This window comes from Channa argus, chromosome 17 (genome assembly GCF_033026475.1).
Source record: "Channa argus isolate prfri chromosome 17, Channa argus male v1.0, whole genome shotgun sequence".
Taxonomy (NCBI): domain Eukaryota; kingdom Metazoa; phylum Chordata; class Actinopteri; order Anabantiformes; family Channidae; genus Channa; species Channa argus.
In genome coordinates this window covers 14623789-14641006 of record NC_090213.1, presented here as the reverse complement: position 1 = coordinate 14641006, position 17218 = coordinate 14623789, and the positions used below count along the sequence as shown (strand labels likewise).

General features: G+C 37.9%; 3 protein-coding genes across 6 annotated transcripts; 2 read left to right on the top strand and 1 right to left on the bottom strand.

Moving 5' to 3' along the window:
- The first annotated feature begins 1 nt into the window (after position 1).
- prpf39 (PRP39 pre-mRNA processing factor 39 homolog (yeast)) lies at positions 2-6601 on the top strand. 3 transcript variants are annotated; one of them, XM_067481052.1, is made up of 15 exons: positions 2-153; positions 1142-1582; positions 1973-2163; positions 2264-2389; positions 2647-2765; positions 2971-3138; positions 3243-3423; positions 3683-3790; positions 3910-4074; positions 4517-4643; positions 4775-5043; positions 5546-5730; positions 5818-5901; positions 6081-6195; positions 6337-6601. In XM_067481052.1, the coding sequence occupies exons 1-15, from the start codon at positions 141-143 to the stop codon at positions 6424-6426; spliced, it is 2382 nt and encodes a 793-aa protein (XP_067337153.1). In that variant the 5' UTR covers positions 2-140; the 3' UTR covers positions 6427-6601. The 3 variants fall into 3 exon arrangements, with proteins under 3 accessions (XP_067337153.1, XP_067337154.1, XP_067337152.1); XM_067481053.1 differs by having other exon boundaries at positions 1970-2163; positions 5818-5892; XM_067481051.1 differs by having other exon boundaries at positions 1970-2163.
- Positions 6602-7784: 1183 nt separating this feature from the next.
- On the top strand, positions 7785-9541 carry faua (FAU ubiquitin like and ribosomal protein S30 fusion a). The gene is made up of 5 exons (XM_067482657.1): positions 7785-7907; positions 8367-8448; positions 8573-8717; positions 9126-9181; positions 9360-9541. Exons 2-5 carry the CDS (start codon positions 8374-8376, stop codon positions 9483-9485), a joined length of 402 nt encoding a protein of 133 aa, XP_067338758.1. The 5' UTR covers positions 7785-7907; positions 8367-8373; the 3' UTR covers positions 9486-9541.
- A 349-nt stretch (positions 9542-9890) lies between these two features.
- fkbp3 (FKBP prolyl isomerase 3) lies at positions 9891-11846 on the bottom strand. Of its 2 annotated transcripts, none has more exons than XM_067482655.1 (7): positions 11691-11846; positions 11217-11318; positions 10982-11083; positions 10762-10897; positions 10613-10680; positions 10409-10506; positions 9891-10268 (listed from the first exon to the last, which is right to left on the bottom strand). In XM_067482655.1, the coding sequence occupies exons 1-7, from the start codon at positions 11793-11795 to the stop codon at positions 10214-10216; spliced, it is 666 nt and encodes a 221-aa protein (XP_067338756.1). In that variant the 5' UTR covers positions 11796-11846; the 3' UTR covers positions 9891-10213. The 2 variants fall into 2 exon arrangements, with proteins under 2 accessions (XP_067338756.1, XP_067338757.1); XM_067482656.1 differs by having other exon boundaries at positions 10613-10677.
- Positions 11847-17218: the final 5372 nt, after the last annotated feature.

Sequence of the window (17218 nt, the reverse complement as noted above, 5' to 3'; positions counted from 1 at the left end):
TGTGCTACGCATGCGCAAAGTTTGCCTCAGCACTTCCGCCAAGTTGATAAGAATGGTCGACGAAGCGCGCCTGGTTGTTGTGAAGTAGATAAATTGACTTCGAAGGCTGCACGCGAATTCTCAAGGTTGACTCCGTTTTCATGGAAGATAGTGGTAAGAGTCCCATCACGTATACTTATTCACGAAATTCGTATGGTGCAGCTGGAAATATGGACGTTCAATAGCCAGCTTACGGTAGTTGTAAAAATTATCGCTTAGCCAACGTTAGCCGGTTAGCTAACGTGGTGAAGCCTATGGTGCCGACTACTTACTGGAAACGGGCGAATACGTAGCACGGTGTAGTTCCCTTTAATATAAGACTACTAAGATTATAACTTTAACATCGTGGAGCCCGGGACATAATAACGTTATTAACTTACTATAGCTAACTAAATGTTCAAAATTGAATGTTCAGAGTTTGTGAATTAATGCTAACGTTAATATCAAGCTAGCGCCAACCTCTGGTCATTTGACTGGTGTAATTCTTCCCAGAAAATAGGTAAGAGTCAAGGCCCAACATCAGATTCATTTATGATTGAACTTTGCCTATGCAAACAACCTCCCGGGTGCAGCACTATCTGACACAGCAAACAAGGTCAAAAGTAAAAATCGTTTTCGACGGAACACGTTCGTTTGATAAAAGCATTAGTAGTTTGTTACGCGTAGTGTTATTCAACTTGGTAACCGGTCACGTGGATACACTATTTTTAGTAGCGTTAACGATATTGCTCAAATGGCCACTTTAAATATTAAGAATAAGGAAATATCCCGTTGAACTTGTTTTTTTGTGCTTAAAAAATAGGTTGACGATAGTAAACTAGATTAAATGTAACGTTTGAAAATGTCTGTTAGCTTTTACAGCTAAGATTAAACACAAGCCTATTTGATATTAATGATAATATTAAGGGACGCACTGTGTAGTTGTGAGGTTGGTTGGGTTTTATTCTGTAGAAAATGAAACCCACTATCAAACCTTCTGGAAAATTCCATAAATACAGACTGTGCACTTGGAGGTTTTGAATACTTCTTTTTGAGTACTAGGGATCATAATTGTATTTTGAGAGCTACATTTCTAGCATTAATCTCATCTTCTTTTGAACAGGCCTGCACCTCTCAGAAGATACCATTTCTGGAATGCTGGACACAGAGTCCCCTGCCATGGAGAGCAATGGGGATGCCTTTCTGCCTGACCTTCCTATTCTAGGCCAAGCTCCAGAGTGGTCGCTGGACCAGGTGGCTCCAGAGCCACTCACAAACATCTTGCCAGAGGACTCCGATGGGTCCCAGGATGCTCTTGCCCAACAGCAGCAACCTGACCAACAAACTAATTCCACAGAGCTGGGGTCTGTGGAGAAGGCAGTGGAGCAGTTTCAGCTTGCCAATGCTCAACTCTTTCAACAGGATCAGCCACCACCTCCGCCTCCACCACCACCACAGCCGTCAGAACTTCCACCCGAACAGAAAGCAGAGCCTGGTGAAACTGAAGAGTACAGCCAGGAAATGAGTGTAGAGCCAAAAGCTGCTGGACAGGAAGACAGTCAGGGTAAATAAAATGGCTGATGTTTAGTTGTTGACATGTTTAGTATATATTTAAACAAAATGTATTTTTTTAAATATCAATAAAATATACAGTACAAATAGAAAATGGGATTTGTAGATATGATTAGCTACAAATTTTTAAATGTTTACTCAAGTAGTCTTAAAATTTGATGCCCGTCTCGTGTCATTTCACATGCGCTAATACACTGTCCGTTTAGCTTAAATTAGGTTGTTGGTTTTATATCATGTATTTCTCATTTGACAGTTGTTGACATTAATTGAATAATCATTGAGAACAATGTCCCTAATCACATTCTTCTCACACACATAAATAAATACATGCATACATACTAACTTTAACGCTTCTCCACTTAATGATTCTTTGTCCCAGAAGGGAGTGAGGTACCACAGATGGCAGAGGATGGCATGGAGCTTGAAGAACCATCAAAAGAAACCACACAAGAATCCACTGTTTCGATGGAGCCACAGCTGCCCAGTGAGTTTGAAAAACTCTTTAAAGCCTGTGAGGACAATCCCGAGGATTTCAATGGTTGGGTCTACCTGCTGCAGTATGTGGAGCAAGAGGTAAGAAAACAGTTTACTTAGACATGGTCACTTGTTTTTTATAAAACTGAATATATTAAAGTGAAACTAATATTTGTTTGATGTTACCTGCTCCTTTCAGAATGTCCTTGAAGCTGTGAGAAAGGCATTTGATGTATTCTTCCTACATTATCCATACTGCTATGGCTACTGGAAGAAGTATGCTGATATAGAGAAAAAACATGGCAATATACATATTGCTGAAGAGGTAAATACAAATGCCATTTTCACCTTTTTTCCTCAAACAATAGAAAGGCTTAGTTGTTTTAGATCTGACTTTTTCAAACTGGGACTAAGTTACATGCAGGCAAAAATATCTGATTTAGGGCAACTCAGCATGTAATGTTAATGTAGTCTTAGAAACTGTAGCAGGATCTCTGTAATGTAGAGTGACCGAATGCTACTTTAAATGTATTACCTAGTTTCAATTGTTGATGGGATTGTTTGTATATGCTTTCTATCAAGGTGTACAGAAGAGGATTGCAGGCTATCCCTCTGAGTGTGGACCTGTGGCTGCACTACCTGACCTACATCAAAGAAAACTCAGACACTACTGACCCAGAGACTGAGGGGCGCATTCGAGCGTGAGTAAACAACTTACTATTTGTTATTTTTCATTCCTCTTTGTTTAATGTGACCTTCTGGATACCAGCAGATTCAAAAATTCTTGTCAGTTAAAATCTCAATGTACTATTTAGTGTTAGTGATTGAATTTAACTAAGCATTTCTGGCAATAGTGCAACAGATGATTCATATTTACAGTCTTTACTTTTTATTTTCTATCACTAGTACCTATGAACATGCAGTGCTTGCGGCAGGCACGGACTTTCGCTCAGACCGTCTGTGGGAGTCCTTCGTTAATTGGGAGACAGAGCAGCAAAGGTTGGCTAATGTCACTGCCATCTATGACCGCATTTTGGGGATCCCAACCCAGCTATATTCCCAGCACTTCCAGAGGTAAAAATAGTGCAGTATAAGACAGTCTTGAACTTACCGTTTGAATGTCTTTTTACGTTAGTTATCTGTAGTTGGAGAGTGACGTTTTTGTTTTATCTGTGTAGATTCAAAGATCATGTGCAGAACAACCACCCTAAACACTTCTTGTCAGAGGAGGAGTTTGTTCAACTGAGACTGGAGCTCTCTAAAGCCAGCCTAGTGGCAATGGTTGGTGATGATGGAGACACCCCTGCTGCTCAGGAGGAGTTGCCACCTGGAACAGAGGATCTTGCGGATCCTGCTAAGGTATACATTCTGCTGCCAATCTTGCAGTGGGGGAAAACATTTACACACTGCTACTGGTTGTGGTATTTTGCAGGTTTAAAACTTGCCTTTTCTCAATAATGAGAGACAGATTTAGAACATGTTTAAAGAATCTCTGGCCAGGTCATGGTAATGTAAATTTTTGGCTGCAGGAAAAGCAATTTTTACACCAAGTGGAGAATGTGATAAGTTAAATCACACATGAAGGTTTTGACCAGGTTTTATTTATTTTTTTCTGTAGAGGGTGACTGAGATTGAAAACATGCGCCACAAGGTCATCGAGGTTCGACAGGAAGTGTTCAACCATAATGAACATGAAGTTAGCAAGCGCTGGGGCTTTGAGGAAGCGGTATGTGTCTCATTTTATTCATAGCAATGTTGTTTAAGTGTATTTTCTAGTACTTGTACTACTTGACACTGTAAAATAAACATTTTTTCATGTCTTTTTCTTTTCTTTTTTTTTTTTAGATCAAGAGACCATACTTCCATGTCAAGGCCTTGGAGAAGACTCAGCTAAACAACTGGAAGGAGTACCTGGACTTTGAGATTGAAAATGGGACTCCAGAGCGCGTGGTTGTTCTTTTTGAACGATGCCTCATCGCTTGTGCCCTCTACGAAGAGTTCTGGATTAAGGTAAATCGACCTGTAACCTCTCTCTCCATCCAGCTACTTCCCTGCACTTCCCCAAAAAAACGATGATATCACATCGACACAGTAAAACGTCCTGCACTCTCTTTGCGTGTAACGTTGATATGTGACTGTATCTGTTGTATTAGGGGATGGCCAGCTTGCCACACAAGATTTGACTGCAGCATTTGCCAACTACTACGTTGCATCTTCTTCGTCTCCCACTACCTTACAGAAACTTATCTAATTGGTTCCATGAAGGTGCTGATGGGTTTACACAGAAAATTTCTAAAAACGATCTTGTCAATGAAGAAATTCACTGCTTCTGCCAGCTAAAAATTTGGAATTCAAATGTGCCGTTTCTTTTTTCCTTTCTCTTTCTCTTCTGTTCTTTTTCTCTGTCCTCTCCTGCATTTTTTTCCGACTCCTTCTCTTTTTCACTCTGAAGTATGCAAAATATCTAGAGGGCTACAGCACTGATGGTGTGAGACATGTCTACAAGAAGGCGTGTACTGTCCATCTGCCCAAGAAACCAGCCATCCACCTGCTGTGGGCAGCCTTTGAGGAGCAGCAAGGTAAATGACACTTGAAAAATGCAAATTTACTAAGGAGACAATTAGGCATTAAATATGTATGTGGTATACAAAATCAAAACAATGTGCGCCCTATTTGTAATGCTAACCGTATTGTTCTGTTCTTTGTGCAGGCAACGTTGAGGAGGCTCGTGGCATTTTGAAGTCCTTGGAGACAGCAGTTCCTGGTTTGGCCATGGTTCGTCTTCGGAGGGTCAGTCTGGAGCGTCGCCTCGGTAACTTGGAGGAAGCAGAGGTGCTGTTGAGGGAGGCCATGGAGTCTGCAAAGAATGCTACAGAGACATCATTCTATGCTGTGAAGTTGGCAAGGCTGCTGATGAAGGTGCAGAGAAGTCTAAGCAGGGCCAGGAAGGTGCTGCTGGAGGCTATTGAAAAAGACCAGGTGTGGGAACTGGTTGATAACCCTTTAAGTATGTGATGAGATAATTGTTGACTTGAAGAACTTGGAGTCTGCACACCTGAATTAAATTCTAAAAGGTTGCCCTTTGTTAATGACAATAATAAAACCAAATGTTAAAAAAGTCCATGCTGTATTCAAAAATCAGGGCTAGTTTTTCTGTAATTGAAGCATGTAAGAGTGGGTTGTATTTCCTTCTGATGGTCCTTCAAAAAATCTTTTTTAAATTTGATTTGGTAAAGCACCCTAAGGAGTGTACTCAAATGTCATGCTGTCTAAATACGTTTTGCTATTTTGTCACTGTTGGTGTGTTGCAAATATTTAGATGTAGCAATTCCTCACACAATCTTCTAAGGATGTAAAAAAAAAAAAAAAAGGATGTAAATCAACTACACCTGTTTTTAGATAATGCATTGATCCAAAGTGTATTCTTTAACTATTTACCCACTGTATTGTGAGATACTATAATATGTTTGTGCTTTTACAGACTAGTCCAAAGCTGTATCTAAACCTGCTTGAGCTGGAATACAATGGAGATGTGACACAGAATGAGGCAGAGATCTTGGCTTGTTTTGACCGAGCTTTGAAGAGCCCAATGGCCATTGAATCACGCCTTCTGTTCTCTCAGCGCAAGGTGGAGTTCCTCGAGGACTTTGGCAGCGACATCAATGTGTGAGTGTATTTTGTTGTTATGTAGAGAGCATATTTTAAAAATCTTCTAAAAATCTTGAATCATGTTTATTCTTGTACATCTCTCAGACTTGTGGCTGCATACGAAGAACAACAGAAACTACAGAAGGAAAGTGAACCCGCAAAGAGGAAAGCCGAAAATGGGTATGACAGGTGGATAATGGAAAATGGTTAATTACTTACAAAATTTTCAAATAAACAAAAACAGTAAAAACTGTTTGTCACACTGAATGTGAAATGTGTAGCAGGCACACAGTACTGAACAAGGACACGAGTCCAAACTGTTTTTATTTTATTTTTTTTGATCCTAACTTGAACCTACATGTGTTCAGTGCCCAGGAACCTGACGCCAAGAGACAGCGTGTGGATGACACTTCCTCAGCTGCAACAACCGCAATGACAGACATGCAGGCAAACAACTCTGCCTATAACTACAATTGGTACCAGGTAAGTTTTATATTTGAGTAGTTGATGACAACTCACAAAGTTTTTTTTTTGTGTTTTTTTTTATAACTAGATTAGCTCATGTTAAGCCTGCTGAATCTGCAGTAATGTAACGTTCAACTTTTCTTTTTTCCTCCATTTTAGCAACAGTACGGCGGTTGGGGACAGAACTCCTGGGGACAATACAACCAATATGGCCAATATAACCAGTACTATCCCCCTCCTCCTGTGTGAGGGTTTCTTAATTTCTTTATAGAATACCTTGGTTTGGTCTCAATGTTTAAGTTGTTGTGCTTCTCCTTCCCAAACACAAATTTTTAATATTTCATGGTTGTTCCCATAGATACATTAAGATTTTCTTCTTTTTTTTTTTTATTTTGACTTCATAATAAAGAGATTGATATCCTGATATGTTTCTGAGCGATTTGTGTCAAATGTGTCACTGTACGGTGGCTTTAGCTCACTTGGTAAGTGGATCGACACCGGTCCTGGGTAACTGTCAAAGTGGCAAGACGTTGAACCCAAAGTTGCTCCTGGTGGGTCAGGTAAGCACCTTGCATGACTGCCATCCCCATCAGTGTCTGTGAATTGGTGAATGGGAATTAACATTTTAATGCACTTTGGATAAAAAGGCTATATAAGTGATCATTTATCATTTAAACAAATGATATTACACACAATCTTAAAATAAAATTACTATATTTTAAAGTACAGCAGTATTTTGAACAAAACAAATCTATACATATAGAGAAAGCTATACACACACTGGCCACTTTATTTAGGTACACCTGTAAATCTAATGCAATCCAATACAGCATATTTTCCATTATTTCTCAATTTTTAAGTTAAAACTCAGGTGATAAGTCTACAATTTGTTCAGGGGGTCATAGTGGGTAATGTACTGGAGTGCAGAGTTTATTTTGGGGATTTTCTTTTAAGCTTTATATAGTACACAACAGTATGACAAAGGTAAGCATGATCAGTAAACTCAAGAGGCAGAAGGTATTTTAACTTGAGTATATAATTTGTTAATTTTAACTGCTATTAAATTGAGAGAAATTCAGACTGGGGGGGGGGGGAAACTTGTACACGTAGATGTGATATATGTATATCTATATAACTATATGTATTCAATAAGATGTAATAATTGAGAATTTACATCAAAGCGAAGCAATAAATCATAAGTAATAAGGTTTATCCTCAATTTTATATATATAAGAATTTTAAAGAGAGTTTATCTAGCAACAGGCTTTTCAGATGAGCGATGGATGGACAGACATCCTCCGTTTAGAAAACGGGTAAATTAACAAAGTATAACGTGTTTGAATTCTTTACATAATCTGTTTCTGCCTCATCTTACATGTCTTTGTCACAGACATTAACACAGGACAATTCTGTTTCATTAATATTAAGTAATAAATATTAAGTAGTATTAAGTGTTATTTGCAAAACACTTATTTTGAATAAGACATAATGTGGCTTGTGAAAATTCTATTCGGAAAGACCTGAGCAAGTAACTTGACACAGCAAAGTGGTGTTTAATATGTCTAGTTTATTGCCGGTTTATAATGCGTAAAATACCCGTCTTGGTCCATAGTGCTATGGGCGGGGCCACAGATGACGAATAATAAGCTGCGTAAACTAGCACATGCGCAGTACTGACCTTTCAGCAGCCCTTTTTTAAGCCTAGCGTTGAACGACTAGCATCAAACGAGGTAGGGCCTGTGTATTTTAAGTAAATAAAACTCACAATTACGTAAACTTGTATCGGGGTTTGACATATATTTACACACTTGATATCGATGTTTAATATAATTCAAACTTTACTTTAACAGTTGTAGGAAATGTATTGTATTTTTTCGACTTTGTGAAACGCGTGTCCCATGTGGCTAGTTTGGCTAGCATAGCATTAGCTAGATACAAAACGAGAAAAGTCTGTTAAAACTTACAGCACGTTGCTTGAGATTGGTTCTCTTGGAAATTGAAAATATTTTGACAATACTTTTTAGGTATAATTCTACATTAGCTGTTTCAGTGTTGTCAGGCACACGGAAGACATGGTGGTTTTAATGTTGGTTTTGCTGTCAGAAAAACCCGGTGTCACAAGCGCATTTCCCCGTAAACGTTAGTAACACTGATAAAGACTGATGTGGAACCTGTTGGTTTTTCTGCAGCGTCAAGATGCAGCTCTTTTTGCGTGCCCAGAACACTCACACCCTTGAGGTGACCGGAGAAGAGACGGTTGGACAGATCAAGGTAAAATATCTTAAGGATTGGCGTCATGTTTTATTGCACGGCCTCATTTTTTCCTTAGCATACAATTCTAAACTCAGGATTATCTTTTAATGTGAAAAGTAATTATGAAAATGTTGTTTGTCAGGCCCATGTCCAAGCTCTTGAGGGACTCCAGGTTGAGAATCAGGTGCTGTTTCTAGCTGGTTGCCCACTGGAGAATGATGCTTCCTTGGCATCCTGTGGTGTCTCAGAGCATTCCACTTTGGAGGTAGCTGCCAGGCTACTGGGAGGTCAGTATCCAGACCCAACACACAATGTTGCATATTCTTGTAAAATACAATTTACTAACAGAAAACGTATTAAATATGTCCATCAACATCATACTAGCTTTGTATTTTAAGTGTTTTAATATTGCGTAGTTTTTGAAGTAGCTTGCGTACACTTGTGACAAGATATATGCAAGTGAATCCTATTCCTCACAAATTCTTCATTTTGACATTAAGCCTTATTTGCAATTTACCTGAATTACCACCACCTGGTTCATAAGGGTTAAGCTACATGCAGCAGAAGCGATCATATCTATGTTAAATGGACCAAAACACATGTGTGAGAGGACTATATGTCCATGTTTTGATTTACAGGTACATAAGTGTGTCTGAAATGTTTAAATATGTTTGTTTATTCTTATACTCTCCCAGGTAAGGTTCATGGATCTCTGGCCCGTGCTGGAAAAGTGAGGGGACAGACACCAAAAGTAAGTAGACATACTTACTAAAATGCCTTAATGGCAAATTTATTGGATATTTTAATTGTGTATGTGTGTATATAATAGCTTTTAAACTTGTTTTGGGTTTGCTACTTAAGATAACACACAGATTGTATACATTGAGCTTAATAAATTAACAGAACATATTTTCTATGAATTAATTCAGGTTGACAAGCAGGAGAAAAAGAAAAAGAAGACTGGCCGTGCCAAGCGTCGAATCCAGTACAACAGGCGCTTTGTCAATGTTGTGCCCACCTTTGGGAAGAAGAAAGGACCCAATGCCAATTCTTAAATGTTCCTAAGTTATCCTATAATACAAGAATAAAAGTTTGGCTTGGATAAAATGAATAGTGTGGTGTTATTGTATGTTGCATGTTTTCTTTTTTTTCTTACAGTATTGGAAAAACATGTATTTTTACTGTAAAAGTTTTATGTAGTAAAAGTATAATATCTCTTGGAAGCAGAGGTTTATCAGAGTTGCTGTTTAATCAGTTAAAGTAATTTTAAATTTGAACACATTTTGAACAGTCAATATATAATCTTAATCAGTGTCAGCTGCTAAGAATGCATTCCTTCCTAGAGATCTTGGAATAACTGATTTCAGCATTTTAATTCTTTTCAGTGAACCTAATCCAAAAAAAATGCTTTAGTGGACCAGATTTAAAACTATCTTGCTATTTACCAAAAGACAAAGTCGTTATGTGGTATGAACAGACCTGGAACAGTTTTATTCATCATATACATTGTACATGCAAAAGAACAACAAAAGCAGGCAACAACTCAGGGTGTCTAGTATATATACATTATTGACAAGCCCTTTTGGCCAGAATTTGAATTGCTGTAATAAGTCCAGTTTATTTTGTTGCTCACTGTATATAACATTAATGACAAAGCAGAGTGAACATTAGAACTGGACACCACAATTCAAGTGCCATTCTGACCTCAATCTTCACAACCAGACCTCAAAATATGTGTCCTCCATCTCTGATTACCAATTCATGGTGGCCAGTATTTTGTCGTTTAGTCCACAGACACCAGCTCAACCTCAAAAATCAGTTTTGCATTGGGTGGAATTCTGTTACAGCTGGAGTTAAGGAGAAGATGAATTCTATGCAAAATTAAAGTTTCCTATTGAAATCAACTGATCATCATATTGAATATATATTTACATGACTTGCTCAAAGTGAGGCAAAGAAAAATCTGACAAAAGGATACTTGGAGTCTGGGAGACCTTTCTTCCCGTAGGCCCATTCTGCTTCAATCTCCAGTTGAGCTGTCTCGCCCTTGCTCATTGTTAGAATGGCCTCATCCCACTGTAAAAGTAAAGATTTTCTGATGCCATACAGTGAAGGTGTCAGTGAAAAATACATTGATGGATTAAAGAAGAAAACAAACAAAAAACATAGAAAAAAAACTTACTCCTCTGATGACTCTGCCCAAGCCAACTTTGAAGCTCAGTGGCTTTGCCTGCTTCTTCTTTCTAGCTGCTATAGAAAGAGAGAAAGAGAAGCAGCAATGGGTATTTACATTTATTCATACCATCTTCCTATTTGTCTAAGTATCTATACCTGTGGGAATATTGGTGTCAAACACAGTCCCATCCTCCAAGCTACCAGTGTACCAGCAGCTCACAGTGTCACCTTTCTTAGGAAAGTTTGTCTTGTCACCTTTCTTCAGCACTGACTTGGTGTACTTGGGCGGACCCTAAAAAGCAATGTGATAGTGGTATAGAATACATTATGCAAAGCAGAAATTAAAGTTTTTCATGTTAATATGCGGGATCAGTACCTCATCAATGACCTCCGTTTTGGCTTCCTTAGGCTTTTCTTCAATTTTCACAGCTTTAACCTGTTCAGTCACTTCTTCTACTGGTTCTGTGCCTTTAAACCGCTACAAATCATAATGACCAAAAAAAAAAAAAAAAACACAAACATTCGTTATTTGCATGACGTGGTCAAGAGAACCAGTGCACACGAATCCCTGGGATAGTGTCACTATGTATAGCAAATCTACCATCACTTACTTTGCTGTGAAACAGCTGATTGTAGGCTATGATCAGCTGTTCTTTCTTTGCCGTTTTTGCAACATTTTTTAGGTTTCCCAGCAGCTTGTGCTCACCGAGGAACTGAAGAGAAAATGCAGTTGGAAGGAGAAAGGTGACATGTAACTTTTTATTCGCCATGACGCTCACATCAATGATTGGCCAATCGTTTGATAAACACGCCACAGCTATTATAGCTATTAAAAAATATATATTTAACAGCAACTGCAGAAGTTTCAGCTCCTACATGGGGTAAACAATGACGATGTGGTTACACCTAAATTGTGCTAGACTCTTTTGCTCAAACATTTCTCCGTTGTTAATGTTTCCATGCCAAATGCTAAATATATCATATTGCTAACCACGCAGCACACTGCAGGTAGGAGTGACTATTTAAATTTCAACGCGAATATATTCAGAGTGAAACCACAACGACACTTAACTGCTAAAACCTACCGAGTGGGCTGCATTGTCCTGTATGAACGTTATAATGTCTTTTTTGGGCAAATCATCACTTTTGAGCTGCTCATCGCTCCACTCCCGTGTTGGTTCAGCTGCCATTTTGAAAGGCAAACTGATAAACTTTGACCTCCGTGACGTATGATAGACGCCGAAACACTCCAAACATTAACGTTTGTGTTTCTTTGCAAATTATATATATTTGTAATTTATGTAACGAATTGTCAGGTCATATTCCTTGCGACTTGCCAAGAAAAAAAATAAAAAATAAAAAATAAACGTAAAGAGTACAATGAAAAGCACAGTCAACAAATCAGCCAATTATTCAATACTTAAATATTTGTTTTTGTTTGCTTACATTTCGCTTCTGTTATTTGTCTGTGTTCTGCTTGGATACATAAATTACAGCCAAGTCCCAACTACAGGTAGACTGTATCCTTTATATATTCCAATTCTCCTCCATAAAGTGCAGTGTCATTAACATTACAATATTGTCCAATGTGTTTAAAAAATAGTTAATATTGTTATTTTCCCTACATCTGCATCTAATTTACATACATGAGAAATGTTTTTCAATAACTTAAGTTTGATTATTTTTATTATGTCTATACATACTGGAAAGCTGTATTCTATTAAATATTAAGTGCCTAAAAACTCTTTATATTCTTCTGCTGTTGTTCTGCTGCAGTGCATTAGCACCAACTTTTGCACTTAGTTCTTCTTGTTCTTCTTTTAGTCAGGAACCATGTACACAAACATTATCATTATATACACATTATTCTTACATTATATATAATATACACTATTACTGAAAAATATTTAGTGGTTGATTTCCATCCAAATTTTGCTTTGCCTTCCATGCTTTCTGGAAAGCTAGTTTTGCTTGTAGTGCATTATAGCCATCAACATAAGACCTAAAAAACTTTGCTGGCCTTAGATTTGCAGTTCTAAATGTGACACATATTGTAGACCTCCAAACCTGCCAATGTCTGAATAATGCAGCTGCAAAACTTATACCCGATTCATTTTCTTCAAGAAGCATTGGCCCTAAATAACTAATTGAATCTGGGTTTTTTGTTCAAGATTTGCATTTCATCTTCTCTTTCATTTTTTGTTAATTTTTCCACACCTAGAACTGTGTCTCCATTTTAAAATAAACAAAAGCAAGAAGCTGCTGGCTATCTTTAAATGTAACAAACAGTAGGTGGCCTACTCACTCTGCAGAATTTGAACATGCAGCTTACAAGTTGTAGATTAACATTCTGCAATATTTCTGTATTTTGAAACTGATTTTGGTATTCTGTCCAATAAAAGCTGATTTGCCTGCAGCTGATTGAATAATTGAATTGAATTTTTCTTTTAATTGTAATTGATGTCTAAAGTTTAAATACCAATGTGGTACCCATCTTAAGAAAACCAAAATGTACACTTTCTAACTGTTTCTGTCACATTATATCCTGATATATGTTTCCCAAACAGGCATGAAACTCTATTCTATATGTTGAGTCAGAAATATAAAAATACATGATTACCATAGGAAAGGCTTAATGGTTCATCAGTTTGCAGCCTGCCTGTTTTTCTTTGATTTACCATATCGGACTCCTACCAGACTCAAGAGATGTAGCATAACTTTACTAAAACTGACCTTGCTTACTTCTAGTCATCACTGACCTTGTAAAGCAGCGAGGTGATGGTGATCATGACGATAATACACCAACACTAGACCCAGCTGTAAAACAGGTTCATGCTGAGTTTTCACCCTGGTCGGTTACTAGGCAACAGCAGTGACACTGGGGGAGAAGCTTACGAAAAAGAGGAGAGGGCTAATTATCTCTTTAGAGGAAATCACACAGGTCTCATTTAATCTTCTACTTCGCCTGTAAATGCACAACATTCACAACTTTTCATACTGTGATGTTTTGTCATGCATTTACTTTATATTTGTTTATAGTGCAAATAGTTTTAGTTTTAGTCTCTTGGTTGGGAGAGCTACCTTAAAACTTATTTTCTTCCCTCTCTTTCCTTCATTCATGTCAAACCAGCATTGTGTTTCCATTTGCATTTTGGAGTTTGCTGTTTATGAGGATCTGGGTAGAACTTGCTTTAGAGGAAGTTTGAGGAGAAAAATAAATTGAGACTCATGCCTAGTATATCATGTTGACATAAATTATTTCTTAGAAATGCAAAGCTGAATAGCTTAAACAAGCTCCCATCAAGTGAAGGAGGAAATCTAATTTGATGCAGCTCCTGAGAGCTCTTCATACTTTCAGGTTACACAAACAAACAATATGCATTTTCCAAATCCTCAAATTATGTTTGCAGAACTACATTCTTAGTTACACTCAGTATAAGCACACATACTGCCAGTCAAAAATGCCTGAACCACCTTGACTTTAGCATTCTCAGGTAGTGTGTCTATATTACAAGTATGATACCCTAACATTACTAGGCTTCTTTATAGTGTACATATTTTTAGATAGAGGGAAAAATGCAGGTGCAGTTAATTACACTATTAATCACTAGCATGGCCTAGAAACCCCTTAAACACACCCATGTTATTGTTGATTTTAACACCTGCCTTCTACAGTGTCCTATGGAACTTCAAGATTTGTTTCTTGTGGCAAAAGCAAACATTTAGTTTAGATTCACATTTAAACTTTGATCTAAGCAGCTTGCAATATAATAATCTTTCATTCAAGAATTAATAGTGTGTCTCTTCTCTGCTGTGAGCTGACATTTACTTCCCATTATAACATGTTGCTTGGCATTTATTCATTTATCGGTCGTCCTTCAATTTAGTCTGCCTGCAGTTAAAGCCTCCAGCCTCAAGGGGGTACTATGTACACATTAATATGGACGTTTCTTTTTCCCCATGCACAAAAGATAGATTTTTTCCAATATATGGGATTCACAATAAGGCTTAAGAGAAAGTAAAATGGCCACAATTCATCTTGTAGAAGAGTCTAACAATAAACCATGTAAAGAAATTAAAGGTGCATTGCGAGGCAGGTTTGCTATGCTTCTCTGGGACAGAATCAACAATTCACTGTCTGGGTGGATGGTGTTAATTTTTTTGTTTATGGTAAAAACACTCAGTGTTTATCTGTCATTATGTATGTGTAGAAAGAAAATAACTCATCTTGTTGTAAATGGTAACAATTCATTTGGCAGTATTCATTGATATATTGAGGGATGTGTGTGTGCGTGCGTGGGTGTGTGTGTGCATAAAATCAATAAACTTTATAATGTTGTTTACCAATAAAGTCACTGCATGTACAGGTTAAAATATTGACCCACGATGGCATCGTTTTCTTGTTTGTTTTTTAATTAAGCTACACTTTTCAAATGTATTAATTTGCAGGCCTTGAGTTTCACCCTGAGGTTAAATTCTGCGAATTTAAAAGAAAGACAGCAACAGGGAGAGAAAACAGATAAACTTCACTTGGGTCAGGTGGTCAGTCATCTGAATAATGTATTCCTGTACAAAACTGTGCTCAGGGTACAAAACACAATCACACTTCTCCTTCAGTGCCAGTCAGAAATAGACGAACCTTGAAGATATGATCTGCCACGACATGAGCCAAGCAGCCAGTGTGCAGCATTTGTCCAAACTTTCTCCCCAATTAAAGGCTTTCATAAAGGAAATTCTCCCTTCATCATCCAATGTGGATAATGTGTCAAAGAATACGTCAAACTAAAGTCACCTGCTTGTGCTCTGAGCTGGGATAGTGTGTCCTTAGCTTCATTCAAATTGCTGCAGTTTAAACAACCAGTTCACACCTCATATGATGTAGGCAGAGCACCTGCAGCAGGCTCAGTCATAGGGGAATGTGGGATAGATCAGCAAACTCTATGAACATCTGGTAGTAAGAAAGTTGGAACTGGCAACGTTTCTCCACGTCCACCCATAACTTTCTCTTTGGAGGGAAGTAAAGGTTGGATTAAGGCATAGTGCAGCAGGTGGGCTAGTCATTAGGGAGCATGGAATTTCTTAAAAACATGTTTTCATCATGCAGCGAGGAGCCCACATCATACAATCTGCATCAAACTTTGGAACATTTCCAATCCTGAGCTTAGCCTGCCGATCTGTAGTCTCAGTACTAGTCCACGCCTGCCCTGTCAGATTTAATCTCTTGGCTGCATGCCGTGAAAAGGGGCTTATTAGGAGTTTAACTGAGATCAGCCCGACCCTGATCTGAGGCAATGGAAAAGGGAACTCACTCACCTGAAAAATCTCAAAATCAAAAGAACTGGGTGGCATAAGGGGTTGATATCAGTCACCAGAGGCTTTGCTGTACACCAGTACGTGCTCTCTGCCTTCTGTCTCTGGGATGCATCATCTGTTAACCACTAATTAGAAACCAAAGAAAAAAGATGGATTTGAAGTTTCAGTTGGAAGTGGTCCCAGCATGATATCTCACAGGGCTTAAAGAGACAGGCTTGTGAGCCACATGCTCTCAAAACTGTTGTGTCCTCACATTACTCTCACATTTTATCTCCACATTTAAACAAATTTTGTATTTAATACATTACAACTTCATCCATAGTATGTCTATGTCGATAGATCCGTGTTTACTTGTTCTTACTCTAAAATACTGCTAAAAATATATTTTGTTATAACTGTGGCGGAGGACGGCTGGCCTCGACATTTTTCTCCTCTTAGTAATTCCTTTAGTCTCCATAATTTAAAAACAGTCTGTATTCAGAAACTGATGTATAAAATGTGCACAATGGAGCACTTTTATAGCAATCCAATTCTTGTTCTACAAACCTGCAAAAGCAAATATCATAGAAAATGTCTGAATTCTGATTTTTGCTGTGATAGTGGCATTGCTCTATCAAATGAAACAAATGCATTTAAAAGAAATGTAATTTATTGCAGGTAAATTCAGAAAACCCCTTTGCATATTTGTCCACTTAAAGATAGAATTAAAGGAATTAAATAGTTTAGGTCACTTACTTTATACTGAAACAAAGCCACACACAGACCTGCCTGTCCACTGCTGAAGACATGTTGTCTCGACCCTCTATCCAGTGATCCCTCCAGGCCAGACAGCCTGACATCAAGGCCCCAGACACACATCAGCCCCTCTCTGACCCTACCCTGGGGATCTGTCACCAAACACAGCTTAGATTTGTGTCGATCAATCTTGAGATGAGTAAATTTGTCCCCCAGTGGTTCATGCTGTAAACTCATTCAATTCATGAAACCTCAGCACGGACAAGTCGATGGAGAGTGGTAGTCAAAGGAATGCTGATTGCAGAAAGTCACATTGTGAGGCTTATTTCAGGATTACACTCAATGGTTTTGATTATAAGATATTTTCTCAGCCTAACTTGATTTAGATTCAGCATGAGCACAATATGATGGAAAGCTAGTATTTGTTTTAATTTAGAGCTTATATTTTGAATTATAAACACTGATTTTAATATTATTATTATTATTATATCAATTGGAAATAAGCAATTTATAGGCATATGTTTATTTATTTGTTTTGTGGTTGAATATTTCATGTCTGTGATAC